At 37.3% G+C, this 25,766-nt stretch overlaps 1 protein-coding gene across 5 annotated transcripts in view; it reads right to left on the reverse strand.

Moving 5' to 3' along the window:
* Positions 1-23,675, reverse strand: part of LOC113504196 (WD repeat-containing protein 7) — a 108,111-nt gene extending 84,436 nt beyond the window's left edge. For 2 of the 5 annotated variants that reach the window (XM_026886367.1, XM_026886364.1), the window contains exons 1-21: positions 23,497-23,675; positions 22,197-22,436; positions 21,643-21,756; positions 20,875-21,018; positions 20,329-20,394; positions 20,024-20,186; positions 18,968-19,100; positions 16,661-16,687; positions 14,567-14,657; positions 13,972-14,119; positions 13,248-13,349; positions 12,696-12,836; positions 11,919-11,997; positions 11,162-11,303; positions 10,633-10,690; positions 9,717-9,878; positions 9,156-9,273; positions 8,248-8,411; positions 7,190-7,284; positions 6,700-6,784; positions 5,386-5,478 (exon numbers count right to left, since the gene is read on the reverse strand). In XM_026886367.1, the coding sequence (XP_026742168.1) occupies positions 5,386-5,478; positions 6,700-6,784; positions 7,190-7,284; positions 8,248-8,411; positions 9,156-9,273; positions 9,717-9,878; positions 10,633-10,690; positions 11,162-11,303; positions 11,919-11,997; positions 12,696-12,836; positions 13,248-13,349; positions 13,972-14,119; positions 14,567-14,657; positions 16,661-16,687; positions 18,968-19,100; positions 20,024-20,186; positions 20,329-20,394; positions 20,875-21,018; positions 21,643-21,756; positions 22,197-22,430 (2,359 nt within the window). In that variant the 5' untranslated portion in view covers positions 22,431-22,436; positions 23,497-23,675. The remainder of the gene's footprint in view (positions 1-5,385; positions 5,479-6,699; positions 6,785-7,189; positions 7,285-8,247; positions 8,412-9,155; positions 9,274-9,716; positions 9,879-10,632; positions 10,691-11,161; positions 11,304-11,918; positions 11,998-12,695; positions 12,837-13,247; positions 13,350-13,971; positions 14,120-14,566; positions 14,658-16,660; positions 16,688-18,967; positions 19,101-20,023; positions 20,187-20,328; positions 20,395-20,874; positions 21,019-21,642; positions 21,757-22,196; positions 22,437-23,496) is intronic. The other 3 variants (XM_026886365.1, XM_026886368.1, XM_026886369.1) reach the window with 3 other exon arrangements.
* Positions 23,676-25,766: the final 2,091 nt, after the last annotated feature.

A 25,766-nucleotide genomic window follows, 5' to 3' on the forward strand; every position in this document is an offset into this window, starting at 1 on the left:
TTCATCGCTCAATCCGTTCGTAAGGTAAGATGTCCAAGACAGAGAGATAGAAAAGTCAAACTCATAACACCCGTCTTGCCTTATTGCATCGGGGATTCAAAACTACAGGACATGCTTAAATAAGATATTAAACATCCACGCAGGATTCAGCTCATAACAAAATACAAAGACAACAATAATAAAACCAGAAAAAAGTTATAAAGTTTAATGTTTAAAAAAAAGAGTTACCAAGTACCGCCAAGTCTCTTGGGCAGCTATAAACCAAGCTTTAGAGTTTAACGGTTTAACCAAAAGCTACCAAGTACCTACTGCTAAAAAATAAAGTTTAACGTTTTAAACCAAAAGCTAAGACTCTACACTAATATACAGGGTGTGGCGTAAATAATGGATAACCCCGAAAGTGTCGACTGGCCAGATAGTCATCTATCATTTCCCCAACTTATATCAGATTATGCCCATGGATGACCAAATTATTGATATTTTCAATAAAACTCGTACTTGCTTATACAAAATCAGCTGCCATTTCTACTATTGCTGACTATTTTTCGTTCTGTTTTTTTTATATCACTCCTACATATCTGTATCATCAGAACAGCATCAAATTTTTTTAATACAATCTAAGATAACTTGGAAAAAAATAATTTTTCTCAATTTTTAATATTTTTTCTTAAGAATTATGGAATTTCGGGCCCCTGTATCGAAAAAAAATGTTCTACTCTGTGGTAGCCCATTATCTTTAAAACTTGCCCATTTAATGCAGATTCTAAAATGGTATAATAATCACCAGTATCTTAACAAAGCACCAAGTTATTGCTGTTCGAATCTAAAAAGAGAATTGTCATACAAAATTGATTTTTAAATTAAATTTTTTAACACTGCTGTAACTAATTTTAAACTCAAAGGGAATGCAATTTTCCTTAAAATTTGATCGTTATGGGTTGGTTGACACAATAAAATACATTAATATTTAATAACATTTATTGTAAAAATTTACACAAGATGTTCAAAATGGGCTCCTTCAGCTGCTATGCAAGCTCTACATCTTCTTATAAACGACCGTTTTAATCGATTCGCAAATCTTGCTGACGATATTTCGTCAGCAGCCGAACGTATGCTTTGTCGTAGCTGTTCAATTGAAGTTATTTCTTTTTTGTAAATCTTCTCCTTCAAGCAGCCCCAGCAAAAGAAATCGAGTGGGTTCAAATCTGGCGACCTAGGTGGCCATAGTATTGGCCCTAGACGTCCTATCCACCTCTCTGGATAGGTCTCGTTTAAATATTGCCGTACTCTTACCGCATAATGTGCGGGGCAACCGTCGTTTTGAAACCACATGTTTTCACATACTTCAGGGGGTACGTCCTCCAACAACACAGGCAAATTATTTTGCAAAAAATGCAAATAAGTTTCTCCAGTCAGGGTCGCTGGTAATTCAAATGGTCCAACAATTTGACCGTTTAGGATACCGGTCCATAAATTAATCTTAAACTGGTGTTGTGATCGATCTTGTCTTATTAATTTCGGATTTTCTAGTTGCCAGCTATGAAGATTATGTAGATTTAAATATCCATCTCTCTGGCACGAGGATTCGTCACTCCATAGTATTTTATTGAAAAAATCTGGTTCCTCTCTCATTCTTCTTAACATTGTTCTACAAAATGCTACCCGTAATGGATAATCTCTCGGAAGTAAGGTTTGGACTCGCTGAAAATGGTACGGGTATAATTCGTGCCGTTTTAATATGCGATGTACCGTCCTGGTTGACATGCCAGCACGACGAGATAACACACGAACTGATATGCTGGGATCTTCGTTCACTATGTTCAAAACTGCTTCATCGTTGCTGATACGCGGTCTTCCTTCACTCGCACCGCCCACACCGCTGCCAGGTATTCTGCCTTCAGAGTATGCATTGTGTACTCGAATAAAAACTCTGTAATCGGGGTGGCGATTGTTTGGATATCTCTCCCGATAAAGTGCAGCTGCTTGGTTAGCATTACCTCTACATTCACCATAAATGTAGTGCATATTGGCATATTCTAACGGTGTGTAACGTTGAGGCATTGTCGCCGAGCGCCAAGTCGTCAGTAACAATATCACAGGTTAAAACTGTCTAAATCACTGAGCAAATCACAGTCCAGATGGAAACAGCAATGTCGTCGAGATCACTCAAAAAACAAGTCCAATACACGGGCAAAACGGAGTCCAGTAAGAAAAGCAGTAAGTCACAAATAAACAATAATAACAGCGAGGAACGAGATACGGGTGCGTGCGTCTAAGTCCGAGAATGTTAGTGCACTGAAGGTCGCATTTGCATAAAATCATAGACCGTCTCTTTCTTTCTTATAAAAAAATGTAATCTGTCCACTAGCATTGTAATAATAACTCTTTTGTTTATTGAATACGACTAGGATTCCAGGTAGTCGTCCATTAAAAAATAGGTATTTGGGTTGGGTGCGGTGAGTTTTTTATTACCTGAATCGAGTTTTTGCACTTCCATAACGCCCATAACATGATTTTAGATAATGACATTACTGTTTTTTGTAAGTAATAACAGAAGCAAGAGAATAATTTTAATATCGTTATTTTCAAAATTAAGACCCATGTAGATTCAAAACACTATAATATGGTGCTTTGTTAAGATACTGGTTATTATTATACCATTTCAGAATCTGCATTAAATGGGCAAGTTTTAAAGATAATGGGCTACCACAGTGTAGAACATTTTTTTTCGATACAGGGGCCCGAAATTCCATAATTCTTATGAAAAAATTTTTTAAATATGAGAATAAGTATTTTTTTCCAAGTTATCTTAGATTTTAATAAAAAATCTTGATGCTGGTCTGATGATACAGATATGTAGGAGTGATATACAAAAAACAGAACGAAAAATAGTCAGCAATAGTAGAAATGGCAGCTGATTTTGTATAAGCAAGTACGAGTTTTATTGAAAATATCAATAATTTGGTCATCCATGGGCATAATCTGATATAAGTTGGGGAAATGATAGATGACTATCTGGCCAGTCGACACTTTCGGGGTTATCCATTATTTACGCCACACCCTGTATAAAGCTGAAGAGTTTGTTTGTTTGAACGCGCTAATCTCAGGAACGACTAGATCGAATTGAAAAAATCTTTTTGTGTTGAATAGACCATTTATCAAGGAAGGCTATAGGCTATATAACATCACGCTGCGACTAATAGGAGCGTAGATACAATGGAAAATGTGGAAAAAACGGGGAAAATTCTAACCACGTGGACGAAGTCGCGGGCAACAGCTAGTTACTGCTAAGATTATCTAAACCTCTATTATTTGCCTAAGTGTTTCAGAATAGTTTAAAACTGATACAGTCATGTAGCAATAACTCAAAGATCACAATATTACGCGGCTATCGGCACATTGAGCCCTTAAATCAAATTTGTTACTAAATTGCAATTCCGCAAATGAATGTAGTGGTGATAATCTCAATTGGAACTGTATCTATATGTTCTAATATGATTTTAAGGTACGATGGGGTTGTCGTATTTGTAGAGACAAAAACACAAAATTTCTTCTTTTTATACGATCCCCGCTCTAAAGAAATGAATCTTTGTGTCGAGAGAGTTTCACAAACCATCAAGTCACATGCACAAAGACACCCAGACTCAGAACGAGCATTCATGTATCTCACAAACGCGGGGATCACTATTTTCTCTTCTTTAAATATGTTTCTTTGGAGTAAAGTTTAAAAAACATTAATTCCTACTAATGAAAATTAGTAATTTCGTACCCTACCCTATTCTCTCACTCAAACCGCAACATGCATACGATATCGTGGGCAAACCGGTTGCAAACAATACAAGGCTGGCCACCACGCCTAGACTAGATCTAGACCAGCTATTTTAATGCCTAGGTTCCAACCTAACTAAAATAAACATAGCTAACATGTTAATAAGTCTTTATATAGGCTATCAATTGGTGTGATTTTTAACAAAGGGTATATTTTTTTTTCTTAAAACGACTCTTTCACTAAATAATTTAATTCTAGTATCGCAGGTTTCACAAAACATTCAAGTTTTAGACATAAAGACACCCAAACTCAGGACAAGCATTCGTGGATCACACAAATACTTACCCTGCGCAAGGATCGAACTCGCGACACGTGGCGCACAGTGCCTTTGGCGATAACTAAAAGTGAGGCCAGACGAGCGTAATATTGTGAGTCGTGTGTCGCGGAATTTCGGTCGCTTTCATAGAAAAAGTGTTTCGCGAAGCAAAATGAGTGGTCAGCACCGTACCAGAAGACGAAAGTCTGCGACTTAAGACTCACAAAATTGCGCTCGTTTGGCTTCACCCTTAGACCACTAAGCTATCCATGCAGACGACCTTATTTAAATCTCTATTCTATCATTCATTTGTTTATCATTTAAATGTCAAAGCTGACTTGTAGTATTTACTTGTAGCCTCATTTAAACCAGGTGATGAAATATCGCTAAAGTTGTAATACATTGCGTAGCCACACAGCTCTGGTATCAAAAGTGATGTATCATAGCCAGCAATGTATAACTTGTGCGATAATTACCGCAGCGTTTGAGTGACGTTCGTGCGGGTGATATTTAATTATTGTTGTACTTATCAATCAGTATGGCTTAATATACAGTATATATAAGTATTAAAAAGAGCCTTGTACGATTACTTAAAGGGTATCTGTGATATAAAAAAAGTATTTTAATGTGACGGTGTTTGAACTTTACGCAGTCATTTCGTTACTGATAATATAAATTAAACTCTACGATCACTACATAAAGTTCATTATATGGTTGTCAAAACAAAGAAAGCGAGTACTTTAATCGCCTACTTTCGGACGACAACTACAATAAAATTGTCCCTGTTTGCTTTCCAACAGCTGTATCACTGTCATTTTATACCATAATTTGAAAATAGGCCTAAAATAAAAATCTGGGACGTATACGCATGTACGGGACGTATACGTCCGTCACACCGTGTATAAAAAATTGCCGTTAATTTAAGTTTTCTTGTTCGTCAGTATCAATTATAGCTCAAGTAACAACAAATTCAAAATTGTATTAATTATTTTAAAAGGCGAATATGCCTATCACCTTTAAAATAAATAAAATGATTATAAATAAGGTGCTCTTCCTCTCCGCAATTATTGAAAATATTCTCTATCAGACAGGGTCTAATTATTTCTAAATCATTTCATTTTTTACCAGCAATATGTCTACAAAAGAGATTGCAAATTTTGTTTTAAAATCGTCATCACACACTACGCTGACACAAAAAAATCGCGACGAAAATACAATGGCCCTAAATCGCCTCCTTGGTCAACAGACCCCTGGAACTACAGCGACCGGCGTCAAACCTGCTCCTATAATAATCACCTACCTTTGCTGTCGACATTGCCTTTCAATTGCTCAGCTTTCGCTTGCAGTTTTGTTTGCATATTCTCAGCACCCTCTTTCATTTTAGCCAGTATACCTGTGAGAGGAAGGACATTTTAATCACAAAAGCTGTTGAGTAATTAATGTTAAAAGTTTGTGAGGTATTTAGTGACAAATTGAATAACTGAAATTTAAAGTATCTAAGGCAAATATGTCTGTCGTATGGATAGACGTATTAAAGACTCCGGTTAAGTCTGGAAACAGTCGTGCTATTCCGATGTAATAAAGATAATAAGTTTCAGATGACGTATAAGTTTAAAAGTTTTATGGTATTTTTCATTTTTGCTTACAATTGCTCTTTAAATATTGCATTTATTCATTAGTTTATACTTCTTATACATTAAAACATGTACAAAGCGGAATTATTGCCCGAGGCATTTCGATAATAATTAATGATATAATTCCGATAAAAATCCATATTACAGACAAAGAATAAATTAGCGTCAGTCTAAAAATACCGATAAAACATAAAAATAGTTATAACATGGCAAAAAATTACATTTTCATTAAAATGTAATCGATTGAGTAATCAAAATCTTTATGTTACAAAAAAAATACATTCCAATCACATACACACAGAGACACAAAACTATGATGCTGGGTTCGAACCTGCACCACGACAGTTGTCATGTGCCACTACACCATTAGGTACATTTCTGTTGTTTTCAAATATAAATACAAACCATGTTTATCCTTTTCCTTTAGAATCCTTTCCATATCGCCGGCTTTGTCTTTGACACGGCCAAAGAAGTCTATCCGTTAATGTGAGCGTGCGCAAAAGATAAACGTTTATAAAAACTAGAAATATTTTTGAAGTAGGCTAGGAGTTGGTAATGGCACCCAACATGGGGCACACAAAATTTTATTTTCCATTTCTTTTACGTGTTTCTTAAATGATTATATGTCCTATGGTTTTAAAGTGTTATAACATTTCACAACACAACGCCCTTTAACTAAGTAGTCCAGATACTAGATATAGTAACATACTAAAAAAATCTTCAACAGGCCAGCTAAAATCCAAATACCTATATTCTCTATCTTTGTCAGTCTTTACAGGTTGCCAGAAGCTAGAAAGTCTGACAACCAGTCTAACTAAGAGGTATCGTGTTGCCTAGGTAACTAGGTTGAGGAGGTCAGATAGGAAGTCGCTCCTTATAAACACTGGTACTTAGCTGAATCCAGTTAGACTGGAAGCCGGCCCCAACATAGTTGGGAACAGGCTAGGATGATGATGAGGATGATGAATCGTTATAATCACCTGATATTCTCTTGGTGGCGTCCGGGCTGGCCGACTGCGTCAGTGCTGCCACCTTCATGTACTCGCTCGTGATCAGACCCGCCGCCTGTAGGCCCACACATTTATGGTTGACATTGTATATTCATCCCTTTCTATCTAATTTTAAGTATAATTTGTTAGCATGGTGTATGCGCCCTAAGCACACAATAAAAGGTATTTTCTTTGACCCACCAAAACACTGCGTTCCCAACAATGTTAATCAGGGAGCGGTAGCTACGTTACAACATTGTTTTGATATCATAGGCCTGTGTTTTAAAGAAACCATTGAACCGCTTTTTCTTTTGAATGTGTAAACGAAAGTATTTAATCATTGTGTCGCGGACATTCACAAACATTCAGGCACCCAGACTCAGATTTAGAATCACCGGCATCATAAAGCGTGGTGTATATTATTTTCATATTTTTGCTGGTAATACACAGTATAGTAGATATATAACTATTTATATTTTACCTCGAGACTAGCAGGACTCATGGCGGAGTACTCCTCGCTGAGCAGCTCCACAATCAGACCCTCGATGTCGAAGAACAGGATGTGGCTTTCAGGGTCTAGGGGAACAATGACATACATTACTTGGGTTTACAAAATCCATCAGTTAGATAAATGAAAAATTTAAATAATAATAATACTAAAAATTAAATCTGAACTTTTTCTGAAGAATTTGGGGGTCTTTACCCTGAAGTACGCGATAAGCGGACTTTCTGACGGTTTTTTTTTCAAGACTTTATAAGTAAGTAGTTAATAATTATTTTGATTTCCTTGTTATGTAGTGATGGCCTTACGATTCCTGGATTCATATGCACGCGGTGCAGGATCGATCTCATAACGGCTATAGTTTTGGAGGTTATATGTGCTTTCCTAATGATTTTAAGACATCAGTGACAAATATTAAAGAAAAATATAAGGAATCTTGTATTCTTAATATTGGAATCTATATTCAACGATGCCAATGTTGATCAATTCTCCTAAACCTTCCCTATATGGGCCAAGGGAAATAAACTGAGACGTCTTTATTGTAGTAAAATTAAACTATATTTTATTGAGTTTCTGATTTTGTAAGCTGTACATACATACTAATATATTAGGCTGAAGAGTTTGTTTGTTTGAACGCGCTAATCTCAGGAACTACTGGTCCAAATTGAAAAAATATTTTTGTGTTGAATAGACCATTAATCGAGGAAGGCTTTAGGCTATATAACATCACGCTGCGACTAGTAGGAGCGAAGATACAATGGAAAATGTGAAAAAAAGACAGGGCAGGTATAAATCATAACTTATATCTTCTACCCACGGGGACGAAGTCGCGGGCAACAGCTAGTATTTAATAAATTGCCTGTTTGCATATTTCGACTTGTAAATTTTTTTCATTAAGTTTTTTCCATCCATGTTTACCTTTCCATGTTATGTTACACATGTTTGTACAATTAAATATATGTTTAAGTTATCACGAGATTTTCTTGGTTGTTATGTTATGTAATGAGTAAATGATGAGTAATGAGTGACAGTCTGACCTGCCGGGTTGGAGCGGAACCCTTGCACGGTGAGCTGCGCGCGGCGGGCGCGGGCGGGCTCGGCCAGCGGGCCCGCGCTGCCGGCCGGCCCGCTGTGCTGCAGGGCCGCCAGCCCGCGCTGCGTGGCCGCGCGCATCGCCGTCAGGTTGCGGTGCCGGAGACCCCTATGGGCGAAAAGGGAAAATTAATGAAAATTTGAAAAAAAGAACAAAGTTTTTCAAAAGAAAGAAGGGTTACCCAAAAGGTTAACTTTGAGTTACGAAAATGATACTAGATGATGATATATGATACGAAGTAAATTTCGTAGTACTTTATGTACGCTACGAAATATATATAGATCGAATCATAAGTCGGAACGTAGCACGTTGCAAACCGAGCTAAAAAGAGCAACACGTAGCAAGTTACCACGGTAAATAGCGAAATGCGTAGTACATCAGGCAGCACAATACGTAGCAGAGTTCGTAGCACTGTTCAACAGTCGAAGACTAGTGTACTGATTGTGGTTCATTAGTTTAAGTGATTGGGAAACCGGATGAGAACAGATTATCCCTGGGTTTGATTATAGATTTTGCGTTCGTGGTTTCGTTAAATGATGAGAAATGTTTGACGATCAAAATCTGTATATGATTTATTTAAGATAGAAGTTACTCTTTGAAACTACGGAAATCAATCCTCGAACGATTGCACACGACTCCCACTTTAATGCATTGAATCTTTGTCGCGGGGGTTTCACAAACATTTAAGTCGCATACACTAAGGCACCCAGATTCAGGACAAGCATTCGTTGATCCAACAAACGCTTGTTTTACGCGGGGATCGACCTCGCGACACGTGTTGTAACCTCAACCACTCGGCTATGCGTGCAATATTTACATGCATTTCATTCTCAATAGTCTACGTATAATTACCTGAAGAAGTGCACAGCAGGATTCGCCAAGCCATCACTGGATCCAGTCGACAATGACCCGCCAAGGTCATCAGCTATCGCCTCATCACACGCCGCCAATACTTCTTCAGCGATCATACCTGAAAATATAATCATTTTGAATATTGTCCTTCAATGAACGATGACTTAAAAGAGACCCCCCTGAGTTTGTTCCGACATTTCTTCTTAGGGTAGTCAGAAATTATCAACCCCAGCGAGCTTACAAAAAAGACATGTTAAAGTGATGATATTTTCAAAATTCTGTCTGAGGGTATAAAACGATTCTTTGTTTTTTTGTCTACAAAATAAAATAAAAAACACGTTTCCAATATTTTTTGAAAAATATGTCTGATGGTCTAAACAGATTTTTTTGTCAAATACTCAATACTCTTTTTTCAGTTAAAAAGTTGCCTCCTTTCTCAGGCTGTAGACTATATTATGATGCGTAACAAATTCGATTACAATCTGTTCATTAGTTTTGGCGTGAAAGCGAGTCAGACAGACAGACAAAATGGATACATAGTATATACATCTAGACCCTCACCATGCAACACCCTATCCAGATGCCCTGTCTCCATCTGCCACACGAAGACGGTTCCGTCGCTGCAGCCGACCACCATGAAGTCGTCGGCGGGACGCCACTTGATGCTGACCACGGGGAACAGGTGGCGGGAGGCGAGGGTCACGCACTTCCGCTCCGAGAGACCTTGGTAAAGATATGGGGTTGTAGGTGCAAGTAAATAATTATAATTTTTGTTTAATAAATTATATCGGGTACTGCTGTTTAGATTTGAAAGATTCTTTAGGTGTTAGATAGTCTATTTTTTGAGGAGGGCCGACGTATGAATAGGCTGCCATTGGGAGCAGGGCAGTAACAAAATATGTTACAAAAACAAATAAATAAATAAATGCGGACAACATCACATACATTGTTCTGAACCCAAAGTAAGTTGCTGAAGCACTTGTGTTATGGAATTCAGATACAACGAAGGTACCACAAACACCCAGACCCGAGACAATGTAGAAATGTGAATTTTTACATTGACCCGACCGGGGATCGAACCCGGGACCTCAGAGCTAGCGACACCTTGAAACCGGTGCGTATGCCACTCGACTACGGAGGTCGTCTATATAAAACATTGAGAATATGCGTACACTCTGAAACTATTAATGTTTTTTTTTAATCATAGCCACGCGGAAGAATTCGTACGCAACAGCTAGTTATTCATAAACAAGATTAGCCTTGAGGGAATTGCAAAAGGACGGTATTAATACAAAATGGATCATTACACGCAAATGACGGGGATCGGACCCGTGACACGTTGCTCGAAGTTGGCGCTATGACCTGAACCACTATCCATGAATCCTGCACGATTTCTCAGATAAACTTATCGTCCCTCATACAGAGAGTAGAATCAAAAATATCTGAATTCAAAAACTACAATTATGAATTTACTTACTTAACAATGTCACGCTATGATCGGAAGCGACTGAACAGATGCATTTCTGGATTCGGGACTGCAAGACGAAAAGAAAACTTTACATACATAAATTTGCCATACACTTTACTATACCGTTTGTTATGGCCGTGCGGGTCTATCTTTCTACGTTTCTATACTTTTCCGTAAAAAAAAATGCTCCCGCAGTTAGGAATTTAACCCTTGTGTAGCGAGGGGTTTCACAAACACACATATCACATGCACAAATACACTCAGACTCAGAACAAACATTCGTGGATCGCACAAATGCTTGTCCTACACGGGGGTCGAACTCGCGACACGACGCGCATTGTGGGTTTGGCTGGTGACCTCAACCACTCGGCTATTCGTGCATTCAATTTAAGTACCCCTGATGCACTGCCGCGAGGGTAGGGAAATGATCCAATGAAATAAGCGGGACGCACGTCACCAGAAATCAAAAAATATAGCAACATCTGGAAGAAAAAATCCATCCTTTGCCCAACAGTGGGATGTGCCAAGTTATACTCACACTACAGTTGTGCGGCGGCACTATAAGCTGTGTGATCTCGCCGGCGTGCACGCAGAAGCGATGCAACAACGCGCCGCTGAACAAGTCCCACAGACACACAGCGAAGTCTATACCACCGGATACCAAGTGGGATTTGTCGTATCTATAGACAAGTTTCATAATAAGGCCAACCATACGAGATAAAAAAACGGAAACAAGCTGACCGTTACTGAGTTACATTGCGATAGCGAGGGACTATTATCCATAGGGGTATCACTTAGGGGTATGAAAAATAGATATTAGCCGATTCTCAGACCTACTGAATACGCATATAAAATTTGGTAAAAATCGGTTAAGCCGTTTCAAAGGAATACGGTAACTAACAACGTGACACGGGAATATTATATATATACTAGCTGACCCGGCAAACGTTGTTTCGCCGATTTTTTTTTTAGTTGTATGTATTTTTAATGCCACATTATAAAAAAAATAAAAACAAACAATTTCGTCCAAAAAATAAAATATTTTTTTTTAGTGTGAGCAACCCTTAGCACTTAGGGGTATGAAAAATAGATGTTGTTTTATTCTCAGACCTAACCAATATGTATACAAAATTTCATAAAAATCGTTCGAGCCGTTTCGGAGGAGTACGGTAACTAACATCGTGACACGGGAATATTATATATATATTTATTTATGTTATAAGACTTCTGAATCTGCGATTGCACAGATAGCTAAGTATAGACCAGTATACCACTTGGCTAATATTTTGACATACCTTTGGTGCACATGGTGTGGGTACAGCAGACAGTTAACGCGTCCGTTGTGACCCAGCAACAGTTGGTGGGGAGGCCAGTCTGGTGGTAGAAAATTAACATAGTAATTATATCTATAATAGTGTTGTATCTATAACTTCAGTGGAAGAAGGAAGAATCATCAATATCATTGTAGTATTGGACCTTCGCATGCCACATCTATATCTATACTAATATATAAAGCAGAAGAGTTTATTTGTTTGTACGCGCTAATCTCAGGAACTAGAGGTCCAAATTGAAAAATTCTTTTTGTTTCGAATAGACCATTAATCGAGGAAGGCTTTAGGCTATAAACCATCACACTGCGACTAATAGGAGCGAAGGTAGGTACAATGGAAAATGTAAAATACAGGGCAGGTATAAATCATAACTTATACTTCTACGTACGGGAACGAAGTCGCGGGCAGCAGCTAGTATAAAATATTCCTGATTGCAGAGAACTATTCGTTTGAAATTCTTGAATTGTACAATCAACGGCACTAATATTTTAAAACTTTGGTTGACAAAGCGGCAGAATTCGGCTTTACATATCGGCCAAACTCACGAAAGTGAGTCAAAAACATAATAGGAAAAACACAGTTTAAAAATAGTATCCCATACAGTATTCGGTATCGGCTATTCGTCCTTAACTAATCGCCTTAAATTATTCGGCCTCAACTTTTCGTCCTAACCCATTCTACCTCCAAATCCGGCCTCAACTATTCAATCTCAACTATTCGGCCTAAAATATCCGTCCTTACCGTCCAACTGCTGGTGGTTTCCATGCAGCAACTGCAACTGCACTGTATGCGTTGCGTTCACTATCACTATAGAGCCGTCTTCACGACCGACAACCAATCTGTTGGCTGCCAACAGGTATATCGATGCTGTAAGTTTTATTTCTGTAAGAAAAACATTATAATTATTAATTAAAATCTTGATTATTTCGGCTCATATATGTTCTAATACTAATTTTGGGTATACGATTTGTATTATTGATAAAACCCCAACGTCACATGAATTCAATAACTTTTTTTCTGATGGGAAATTATCAAATGACCCCTCCCGTTTAAGGTTGAGCGGAAGTGATTGTTAAATTTTACCGACTTGAACCCATGTTCCTTCGCGTCAACCCTTTCGGACGATCCCGCTAAACAACAATTAGACAAAAATTAACATCTTAATGCAGGTATTGAAACCACGACACGTCGCGTACTGTGGGTTTGGCGTGGTGACTTTCCTGGATAATATACCATATCCATTTAATTTCTTCCATCACGTTAAAACTATTTTGAATCTGTGACACATCATACCTTGTTCCTCAGGGTGGTTCAGCTGGTCCAGGATACCAACTGGGCTGGGATTCATCTCAGCCCACGCTATGTCCAGACTTGTGACCACGATTGGGGCGTGGGCTGTGGGCACAAGAAAAATTAAGTTGGTTGTGTGTGTAAGGGTAATGCTTGGTCGCTTGGACTCATAATTATTACTATCTGAAAAATTAAAAACTATTTCTTTGAAAGAAATAGAAAAAATATAAACAAAGTAGATTTTTTCTGAACAAACGATTCGGGTAGCAGTCGAAGTTCCATCTTCTCTTTCTTTCAATTATCCTTTTGGATATTTTAATTTTGTTTGTTTTACTTGCGGTCTCTATTCCATTACAATGAAAATTTAGAACCGCGCAACTTGAGTCATTAGTCAACGTTTCAAGTGCCTAAAATCTGTCTTATTTCGATACGCTTACACGACATACATGCGTCTCTTTTTAACATCTATATTCATATACTGGTAGCCAAACCCAACATAGTTGGGAAAAGGCTAGGCCGATGATGATGATTCATATTCATATTATTAATTGCATTTCACAATGTTTAAACAGATGCTACAAAATGTGTAAGAGATGTATACCTAGACCCTGTAGGGCACAAAAAAATCGTAACTTCACTTCTCTTATCTTAACTAAACTTAGCAAATTAATCTTAAATCTAACATTATTTAAATCTACAATAGATCGAGATCAATATCCCAACTTACTCAGCATCTGATTAATAGTGGGCACAGCAGCATCGTCGACGTTCCACACAGAGACAACACCAGCGGAGTCGCCGCGTAGCAACAGGCGCCGGTGCTTGCCGCCAGCTGAGGTGATGACGAAACGCATGGCAGGGGGACATGATAGCAGCTGAGGGATAGAGATAGGATTACGAACAGGCAAATGTTAACAATACGAATTAAAGATCGAATATAAAATATATATTGACTATTGATGTCAATTTAACAAGTTCCTACTAATATTATAAAGGTGAAAGTTTGTATGTATGGAATTTTTTTGCCCTTTCGAGCAAAAATAAAGCCAAATTTTAAAGCCGTATTCTATTCCAAAAAAAGTACCATAAGTCTTTGACCCCATATTACCACCCCTAACAACGATTTTTTCCAGTTGAAAAGTAGACTATCTGAGCAGTTTTCGCGTGAAAGTGAGACAAACAGACAAAGATACTTTCGCACTTATAATATTAGTGTGGATTGATAAATCTACTGCATGGAGCCAAGTGGTTAGGTATATACCTACCCAATTGAGTTTAATACAATTCTGTCATAATTACATGACTTTTTTTGCCAACCATACCTTGTTATCAGGGTGTCCAAGTATTCCGAACAGGACGGGACTGTCGTGGTCCACTGTGGGTCCGTGAAAACCTTTGTGATCCGGTACTGAACTATAGAAAACACAATATATATTAACAAAAGGAAATGAATGTACACTCCAAATGTTGTATTAGATGAGTAACGCGTGTTTACGAATAGGTAAAATATTATAAACTCCTTTTGACTGCACGGATAGCCGAGTGGTATAGGTAACTACGCCAAAGCCTCTGTACGCGACGTGTCGCAAGTTCGATCCCACGACACAAGGATTGAATTCCTTATTGAAAAACTATTTGTTTTATTCTTCAATATGAGGCCTTTGCCCAACAGTGGGATGCTCACAGGCTGACATAATCATTTATATTCGTAGGCACACTTTACTTACCTAATATTTAAAAATGGAGTAGATTATACAAACAAGGATTATTTAAATTAAAGAAAATAATAGTAAAATACTCAAAATCAAACAAAATTGTCGAAAAGGGATATTCAGGATCTGTCTATAGACTTTACTGATAAAATAAAATAATATTACAATAAACAATTTTTACAATTTTATTACATTCCTAAAAAAACACTGGATGTATGCAACACAGTGACTGAAAGACATGATTCCAAATAATGGTTCCTTTGTATTTAAAAAATTAATTGTTAGTCAACATTTACTAAACAATGATTTACATAATATACTGTAAAAAAAAATCCGAACCCCAAAAAAACAATATACTATCTAACTATTCAACAAAAATCTTAATTTTCAAAAATAACCGCCATTTTTATATATGACAAAGCTGAAAAGCTAATTCAAAAATAATCATTATTCACAACGAAAAGTTTGTTGCATACATCCAATCAATAACACACAATAATTAAAAACAAAGACCTAAATAAAAATAACGAAAATACAACTAAAATCGATGAATATCATGATAGTGCAAAGGCAAATTAAATAAACTATTAATATCTCAATAAAATTATACCATTTAATAAACTACAGAAGTTCTAACTAAATACTGGTTTGGTTACGTAAAGGTAGTGTCATATCGCGGGCTATATGAAATATTTTTTTTCATTTTTACTATAAAACATGTAGGTTAAATAGGACTTGCAATGGTGGACTTGTGATTGGAGGCCACTTAAGAATATTAACATTTACTCTGTCTCGAAAAACACGCCAAGACATTGATTCTGATATTGGCAAATATTTTGATTTGCTTCTGTTAATCAGTATAATGGATTTCGAAAGTCATATAGGCACTAGTCAGTGAATTTATATAAAACTAGCTGTCGCAGCGAAATGCGTACCGCCTAACAGTCAATGATAACAATGCAGACAATAATACAACTTTTACATATTTGTTCACCATTTAAACCTTCCCTGGACTTTCACGGACATTTCAAGACTAAAATAAGCCAAATCGGTTCAGCCGTTCTCGAGTTTTAGCATTATCATCATTGGCCTAGCCTTTTCCCAACTATGTTGGGGTCGGCTACCAGTCCAACCGGTTTCAGCTAAGTACCAGTATTTTACAAGGAGCGACTGCCTATCTGACCTCCTTAACCCAGTTACCTGGGCAACACGATACCCCTTGGTTAGACTGGCTGTCAGACTTTTTCAAGCTTCTGACTACCTGTAACGACTGTCAAAGATGTAGGAATAACAGCCGGGACTCACAATTTAACGTGCCTTCCGAAACACGGAGGAACTCGTTATGACAAAGATGGTCACCCATCTACGGACCAACCGCGTCAAGCATAGCTTAACCTGTGATCGTATCACTTATGCGGTTATAGCTTAGCCACGAGCTCTTAGTTTTAGCATTAATGAACAGCAATTCATTTTTTCAAAACAGACATCCATTAACAATATTGAATTTAGACTCCTTACTGTATCTCAACAACTATATTTCATTATTTACTAATTACTATTTCGTTATCAAACAAAAAAAATACTAAATTAAATTACTATATGACACAAATCTATATCCAACGCAAAGGAAACTAATAAAGCTTGGGGGTGCTAGCAAAAGAACACAACTACATACATACGGACAAACATATTTAATGTGCTGACCTACTGATAGCCCGGCCACGCAGTTTGCTATAAAAAGAAACGTATCTTCATATATTATTGTATAGTATAGCTTTGTGTTTAGCTTAAGGTTTATAGTACCATATTACCTCTTTGGTAATATATTTTCCTTTTTGGTCGGTTTTTTCTTTTTGGGTTTTTTTATGGACAATGTATGTATATTTTTATTAAAGGATTAAAATATGTTTCATTTTGACTGAAAATCTCCTTTTCCTCACTCTCAAAGAAAAGGTCAATTTTATTTAAATTTTGAAACATAAACCTACTTTCTATCCGCAGATAGTTTCGCGGGGCTTGGCTAGTTTCCTAAACATAGGAAATATTATTAATAGAAACCACTTAAACAAATTTTGGTTTCAAATGTAAGGTCCTTGAAACGTATTACCCTTATTTTTATTTTAACATTTACGCGGTCGAAACCGCGGGCAACAAGTAGTTTATAATACATTGTCCATAAAAAAACCTTCTTAATATCGAAATAAATATCTAAACATAGGCATTTTGTGCTCCGATGATTCTAAGATGATTCCAATGACATGCCAATGGAAACTAAACGTTAATCCGGAGATATAAAGTCTATATTTGAATATACGCTTGTACTTGTGAAATTGATTTTGAAAAAACGGAGAACTCATTTCCATTTAAGATATTGTTTAAATTAACATTATCTAATAGGAGTATGCACGAGGTGCAGGGAAAGTACTTTTGTGACTTTTTCAAAGTTAATAATAATAAATAAATGCGGCCAACATCACATACATTGTTCTGAACCCAAAGTAAGTTGCTAAAGCACTTGTGTTGTGGAATTCAGATACAACGAAGGTATCACAAACACCCAGACTCGAGACAATGTAGAAATGTGAATTTTTACATTGACCCGACCGGGGATCGAACCCGGGACCTAAGAGCTAGCGACACCTTGAAACCGGTGCGTACGCCACTCGACCACGGAGGTCGTCAGAGTTATAGGTAAGTTATAAGTACTTTCTTAATAATTAAGACACCACTGACAAACGGTGAAGGAAGACATCGTGAGGAAACCTGGATTACAAATACTGGAATCCGAAATCGCCCGCAGTGAGCTAGCGTGGTGATCAATGCTCAAACCTTTCCTATACGGGGAGAGGCCTGTGCCCAGCAGAGGGACGTATATAGGCTGGTTTTGAATAATTATTTATTCTATAATATAAAAGAAAGCAGTAAATAAATCATGTTAAGATTATCCAAAATGTTGACATAGAAAAAGCAAGTTGTCTTTCGGTATAACTGTTAGAGGAATAAGGATGTGTTTTGGTTCAAAGGGGTATTTAGGAAAAACTAGACGTGTGTCTCTCGCGAACGTTTAATTCCAACTAACTAGCTTGACAATAAGTGGACTGTAAGTTCTAATATAGTGATAGCTAGTTATAGATACACTCCTCTACTACTTAAACAATAACTGAATCAAAATCAAATGCACAATTATGTACAAGCGTTTGACTTCAAAGATAAACTCTTTGATTGAAAATTTTGTTACATTTAAAGCCATCTCAAGCAACATATGTCTTGAAATAATATAACTTGTGATATCTTTTTCTAGCTTGGTTGGTCATTTAGCGTTTTGGCCTTAGCTTCAATAAAAATCTTAACATTTATTTTTTTATACCAAGAATTCATGAAATCATTAACCTTCTAATTATTTAATAACGGTTTATTCACGCGTATTTATCTGAGCGGTCGCCGCGTCAGCTCATGATTAAGGACTCCGGTTGGGACCGAAACTAGTCGGGCAATCCCGATAAATACGCGTGAGTACACCGTTTTGAAATAGATGTTAATTCGCCTCAAGATTGTATTTATAATAACAATTCTCATTGTCTGATTAAGTCGACAATACTAGGTACAGTTTTTCTTTTACAAAAAAAACTTCTACGAAAAGTCTATCCTGATCAATAAGTTTTTATCAGTTTTGACCAATTTTTTGCTAACATCTTATTTTGAAGCCTGTTCACATTATTTAATACAAATTCTGTGCCTGGATATTATAAAAAAAAATGTTATTGGACTAAAATCTAAACTAAACTAACTATTCCACATCGAAAACCTTTCATCATCAGAAAACATATTAAATTTCAGAATAAATCGTTCTTTCTCGCAAACATTATTTATTTACAAGCACAGAAATTATATTTCATAAATGATCGGCACTTATTACACTTAAACACATCACATAAAATTATTTTAGACCAACAATTTCTTAATTCCCAAAGACTTTTAAATTGAAATATACATCATAAACCCAGTACTTACTTGGCGGGCAACTTGTATAAGTATCCTTTGCCTTCAGTTGAGCAGACTAACACTCTGTCCGGCGCTAGAAAGTCACCCGACATCCAACGCTCACCAGAGGGCGCTTGTATCGAACATAGCACCGAGAAATCGCCTGGAATTAAAGAGATATATATTATGATAACTGGCTGTCCGAGCAAGCGTTGTTTCACCGTATAAGGCAAAAGAAGGCGGTATGGAAAACAAATGTCTTATTGTTAGGCTTACCCGATTTGCACACAAAATTTCATGAGAATCGGTCGAGCAGTTTCGGAGGTGTTCAATTTCGTATACACGAGATTTTTATACATTAGAAGATTACTAGAATACTACTCCTTGTTATCTCTCTATCACTAATTCGTATGCTATGTGTGATTTTTACCTTTTTCATAGATTTGTGGAAGGGCTACTGTGGCGCCACCGCGACCCTTTCGCGCGTCACAAATGTGAAGGCTTTTAGGCTAATTTTCTAGCCGAAGAAGGATATGAAGAATGAATACGATTTTAACTGAATTAATCTTACAGGAAATAGAAAATACGTTTCTGATTGTTTTTTTTTTTTGGGTCCGAAAGTAGTCGAACAACCGTTGGAACACTTAATAACAAAATGTTTTTATTTCAAGTAGGTCTATATCATGCGAAATAAAATGTATTTTGGCAGTCTTACTTAAGTGTTTAAGAAATAACAAAATTATTCCACAACTTGCACAAAAAGCTATCTAGTCTTTGTCCCGGGTGGGAATCGACTCCCGACCTCCGGTATAGCAGTCAGGCCTTCTGACCACTAGACGAACAGTCCAATCAAGCATCTATTTTTTATCTCGACTAAGGAAGGAATTTAATCCTTGTGTTGCGGTAGTTTCACAAACATTCAAGTCACATCCACAAAGACACCCAGACTCAGGACAAGCATTCGTGGATCACACAAACGCGGGGATCGAACCCGAGACACGTCGCGCTCTGAAGCGTGATGACCTCAGCCACTCGGCTATCTGTGTAAGCTATAAAGAACATTTAATTTTAGTGTTTTCGACTCACCAGCGTCATATATCTGACAATACTTGGCGCACACGATGAGAACAGTGCGCTGGTTGTAGGCGCAGCAGTTGAGCGACAGCGCGTTGAGACAACGGATCTGTTTCGATTCGTTCTCGTATATCGGCTCCGATTGCTTGTTCTCATGGCCTAGGAGAGACCAGACCTGGGGGGGGGAGGAACTGTTAGCATGTATAATGTGAGGATATTTTTAGACTTTCTAAGGAACTTGGTGATGCGATTCTGACTCCCACTTGCCCAAAAATGGGTTTGGTTTTAGGAGCGGTTTGGTAATTAGTTATGCTTACTTTTACAGTCCCTGTGATGGATATAGCAAGAACCACATCGTCCTTTCTGGAAGATGGACGAAGCACCTGAAATATATAAAAATAAATATTACACAAACAATGACATAAAATTTTAAGGCATAATATATTTGGGCATAACGTTTCGCATTGCTTTTAATAGAATGCGACGTAAAAATGCTCTGACACAACGCAAAGCTTGGGGTTAGGTTATATTATGCAAGCAGTATTAATTCCTAGTAGTTATTCATATCTTTTGTTTAGAAAAATTCTAATAACTGCTCCGATCCCTGCGTCGCAGGTGTTTGACAATCAATTTAAGTAACGTGTACAAGACACCCAGACTCAGGACAAGCATTCGTGAATCATACAAATGGTCGTTCTACGCGGGATCGAACCCCACGACACGTCGCGCACAGTGGGTTTGGGCTTGTGACCTCCAGCACTCGACTATCCGTGCAGTTAATACGTACTAAGCGATGTCCGCCTTTGAGGAAACCAACTGTCTTGCTTAACGAGCTAAAACTATATAAAATTCAATCTACTCACATGCAAAGCCGATATCCAATCCGGATTCATCTTGGAGCTCAGAGAGAAGAGTATCTCCAGTGAGAAGGGGTCCATGATAAGAATCTCTGCGTAGTAACCGTTGCAGAAGAGACGGAGATCCTCGCTGTTGCACATGTGGTAAGCCTGGAAGAGTGAGACAGAAGATGTAATCAGAGATTGATATCCTATTAATATTCCACAATTTTCACATAGTGCTATCTAGTCCCAAACAAGGGTAAGCTTGCATGAGTACGATGGACATAATATTAATATAATATAAAATTATAAAGTTTCACACAGCGCCATCTAGTCTCAAACTTGGGAAACCGTGTATTACGAGTACTAGACAAGTGATAAACATACTTATTTATTATAAATAGATAAATTACCCACAGACACGGAAGATATAATCGTGCTCAACAAAAAAAAACATTAGTTGGAATCGAAACATATGGAATGCAATAAATGATTGAGTATTGAGTATTGAAATATTAAAGGTAACAAAAAAAGTTTTTTCATATATCAGTCACATTTAAATGGGCATGAGAGCTAAAACTTAGTATTAAATTATCTAACGCGTAATTCATGCATATTTACCGGGGTAGCCCGACTAGTTTCAGACCCAGCAAGGGCCTGTTATCATAATCTGAAGCGACGGAGAGCGAGGGAGTCGAACAGCTCATGAATAAGGATTCCGGTTTTAAATTGAATGAATCATCAAAGTTCCTATAAAAATGTAATTAAAAATTAATTTTAAATTGTCATTACCTGTATATTTGTGTGTATCTGTGATAGTTTGACGCTCTCCCTGCATTTGCCATCCACCAGGTCCCAGGTACACATCTCACCGGCTTCCGATGATGATACTATAAAATTGTTGTCCTGAAATCAAGTATTTATTGTTTCAAAAAAAAAGTCTATAAATAAATAATTCTGCATGTAGTTTAAAAAAAAGTTTCATTTTGGTCCATGCCTTTGTATATATTTTTTGTTTTTAAATAACCGAGTACAGCAACAGCAGAGTGGTTTAGTTCACTACACTAAACCCACTGTGCACGTCGTTTCGCGGTTTCGATCCGCGCCTATGTCAAACATTTTTGTGATCAACCAATGATTGAATCTGGGTGTCTTGAGCATATCACTTGAATATTTGTAAAATCCTTGCGTCACAAAAATTAAAAGAAAAGGTGCGGGATATGTTTAATAAAAAAAAAAAGTTGAGGATATTGTATACTACAAATATAAAAATAAGTATCTAATTTATTATCCTTAACTAGTTTATTAATCAACTGCTTGTGAAAAAACTTGAATAAATCACTTACCTGTATAATAGAAGCTCTTGACAAGCACGTAACCGGAGCAGTATGCCCAACAAGCAAGCACCGCGGAGTCATCTTCAAGCTCTCAGGGTCCACCTGCCATATACAGATCTGGCCATCGTAGCAGCCCGTCACCAGGGTCTTCTGGTCCCGGGAGAGGTAGACTGAGGACACGCAGTGGGTTGGGGCGTGCTTGCCCCATAAGACCACCGGTACTATCAAGTTTGTTCCTGGCATGGTGGACTGCAGAAAAGAGGTTGAGTGATTTTAGTAATTGTGTGATTGCTGTCTTTCTTTTAATGGTAAGGAGGATGTATAAAGCTCTGGGTACTATATCTTGCCTGTAACCCACATTCAAGGTAATACAGGTCAGTATACTTTGACAAAAACAATAATCTTTCATGAATAAACATTTGTTATATTATTATATGAAACCATGACTATGTATATAATAGATACGAAAATTTGCGACTTTGAATATAAAGATTGAGAACAAATGCTAATAATGATGATGATTTTAAAATACTGTGCAGAAAAAATATTGAAAGTGAATAAAAGTTACATGATCACAAGTCTATGACCCATAACTGGATCAGAAAGTTATATAATTCTACAGGAAAATAAAATAGCTTCTTTTTTTTTAAAGTTAAGCCATAATAAAATATCCAGATAAATGATTTGCTAAATATCTTACAGTTACATTACTATTCTGTGTAATACTCTGCTATAGAAATGAGCTGGGGTATTACTTATAAGTTATGAGGAAATAAATATTTTTAATGTTAGCCATAAAAATGATTGGTCACAATGCATTAACATGTCTTGTGTTCTTTCTATTATGCAAAGCATAACTTGGTAACCCATTCTAAGCAATAAATAATAAGGATGAGATTCTAACAAGACATTTTAGACCGAACAAAATAAATCGATAAAAATACCAGTATCCCAATAGGAAAAAAAAGCAAAAGTATTTTTTTAATGACAAAATACTTGTCTATTTAAATAACATTCAGTAATGTTTTTTTACTTTTTTTATCACCCTCATAAGAAGTAGTATTATATTCAAAAGTCAAGATAATCCAAACCAGAATGGAAACAACATAAACAATACAAAATCAATAACAAATACTTTTAGATCTAGTCATAATCATGTGACTGAAGTATCCATCATAAAGTTACATTAGGTAACTGCATAAATAACACATAAATGTACCGTGAAGATGTATTGTTAACATAACAATATGATAAGACATGAAATCAGCTCATCATCTGTCGAGCACCCAAGGACATTGCAAATTTTTACCTGCCTAGTGTCTCAGGGACCACGATAGAGGTTAAAACAGCTAAATAACTGTTAAACGTTCATGGAGACCACCAAAACTCGCACTGAGATGCTCTCTATGAATTATAATTTATTAAAAACACTGCTACTGCGACAAAAATCAATCCACCCTGCTGTCAGATTTCTGACAGCTGAGTTGACGATATTAATAATAATAATAATAATAATAATCTTTATTTCAGAACAATGTCCATACATAATTACAAAATAATAAGATTTATAGTAAAATTTGTGCGCGTATAAATGCTTTCAGGATGTCTGAGTCCTGCTTTTCCGCAATAACCTGCAGGATGCTGTTGGTGCTGCTCCTGACCCTGCTCAGTAGTGATACGAGCCGCTTGCGTATTACCGCGTGGAAGCCGTCTACCCTGGCTTCCGCAAACATACCGGAGGCACTGCAAAAACGGGGCAACCCCAACAACATCCTAAACCCGTTGTTATATTGGACACGTAAGGCATTGAGCGTCCTCTGCGTATATCTGAACCACAGGCTGCACGTGTAGAAAGTCTGACAGTAGGCTTTAAATAGAGTGACTTTAACTTGTTTACTACAACGCACAAACCTGCGGGCCAGCATATTACTTCTAACCGCCAATGCCCTACGTTCCCGTTCTATGTCAACCTGGTCCTCAAGGTCCTCTGTAACGTAATGTCCAAGATATTTAAACTTTTCTACCCGCTTTAGTTCAATGCCATTTAGCTTTATTGCGGGCACATTCAATGTACATTTACCGGGGGCCTTGAAAACCATGTACTCGCTCTTCTTAGCATTGTACATCAATCCATGCTGAATGCTATATGTTTCACATATTGCAAGCAACTGCCTCATTGCACTTACAGTTGGGGTCAGCAGCACCATGTCGTCTGCGTAACTAAAGTTGTTCATACAAATGTTGTCAATCCAGCATCCCACTCGTGTGCTGCTGAGCCCAACTATAAGCTCATTCACGTACAAGTTGAAGAGCCTAGGAGAACTCAAACCACCTTGTCTCACCCCGCACTCCAACCTGTACGTGTCCGAGAAGGCATTTGCCCACCTTACATAATTATTCTGGTTTTGGTACCAGAAATGAAAAATCCGTTGTACCTGTGTAGGCACGCGGGTTTTCTTGAGTTTCTCCCATAACAAGTCATACGACACAAGGTCAAATGCCTTGGAGAGGTCAAGAAAGCATGCATACACAGGTGTACTTCTTTCCGTGTAGTATTGGACAGTGTGCTTCAGACTCAGAATTGCGCTTTCAGTGGAAAGTCCCGCGCGAAAACCAAACTGAGCATCATGAATATTAATATTTTTATCAAGTTCTGAGTCGAGCACACTGTCCAACACCTTGGCCACAATTGTAGCCAAGGAAATCGGTCGGTAATTGTTCTTATCAGACAAATCTCCAGTTTTATTTTTAACTATTGGTACTACGATGGTTTTCATAAGGTCTATAGGCAAGTACGAGTGATTCAGACATAAGGTAAAGAACATTGCCAGCACACGCGGTAAATGAACACCAGCGTATTTTAGATGCTCGATACTGAGTCCATCATGACCCGGTGACTTGCCCCTAGACATGCTACTCACAATTTGTCGAACTTGTTTAGCAGACACCCTATACAATTCACCGGTCATGGTGGACCCAGGATCTGCAGACGAAGAACCCAGTGGAGACTTAGTGGTAAAATGTTCTCTAAACAGTTCAGCTATATCTCTGCTATCACTCGCACTTCCCACGCTCACTGGAAGGCCAGTCTTATGATTTAAACTGTTGGTTGCTTTCCAAAAATCACTAAAGTTTTTAGAAGCACGACATTCCGAAATAATTTCCATTTTTATCTGTTCTTTGTTATTGTGACACCACTTTAATCTATTTTTAAATAATTTGCGACTTTCACACATTTCTTCATATATAGTACCGGATTGTGGCCTATCCTGAGAAACCCAGTATAAAAATTTACTCCTAGCTTCCCTGTGAGCTTCACATACATGCTTATTCCATCCTATTACATGTTTTTTCTTACGCGAGTGAGATTTAGTTTCACAAGTGTTAATGGCTGAGTCTGTTAATGCTATTATTATATCCTTATATAGTTTATCTAGACAATTTCTATGTTCCTTACAATTACAAATATCATAACTACATTCTCTTAATTCAACAGGAAAATCTATTAATTTCAGTTTACTATTGCACAATTTGGTATAGCTTTTTATTTGTTCTTTAGTTCTATAGCCCCAAACAGCT

This window comes from Trichoplusia ni, chromosome 21 (genome assembly GCF_003590095.1).
Source record: "Trichoplusia ni isolate ovarian cell line Hi5 chromosome 21, tn1, whole genome shotgun sequence".
Classification (NCBI taxonomy): domain Eukaryota; kingdom Metazoa; phylum Arthropoda; class Insecta; order Lepidoptera; family Noctuidae; genus Trichoplusia; species Trichoplusia ni.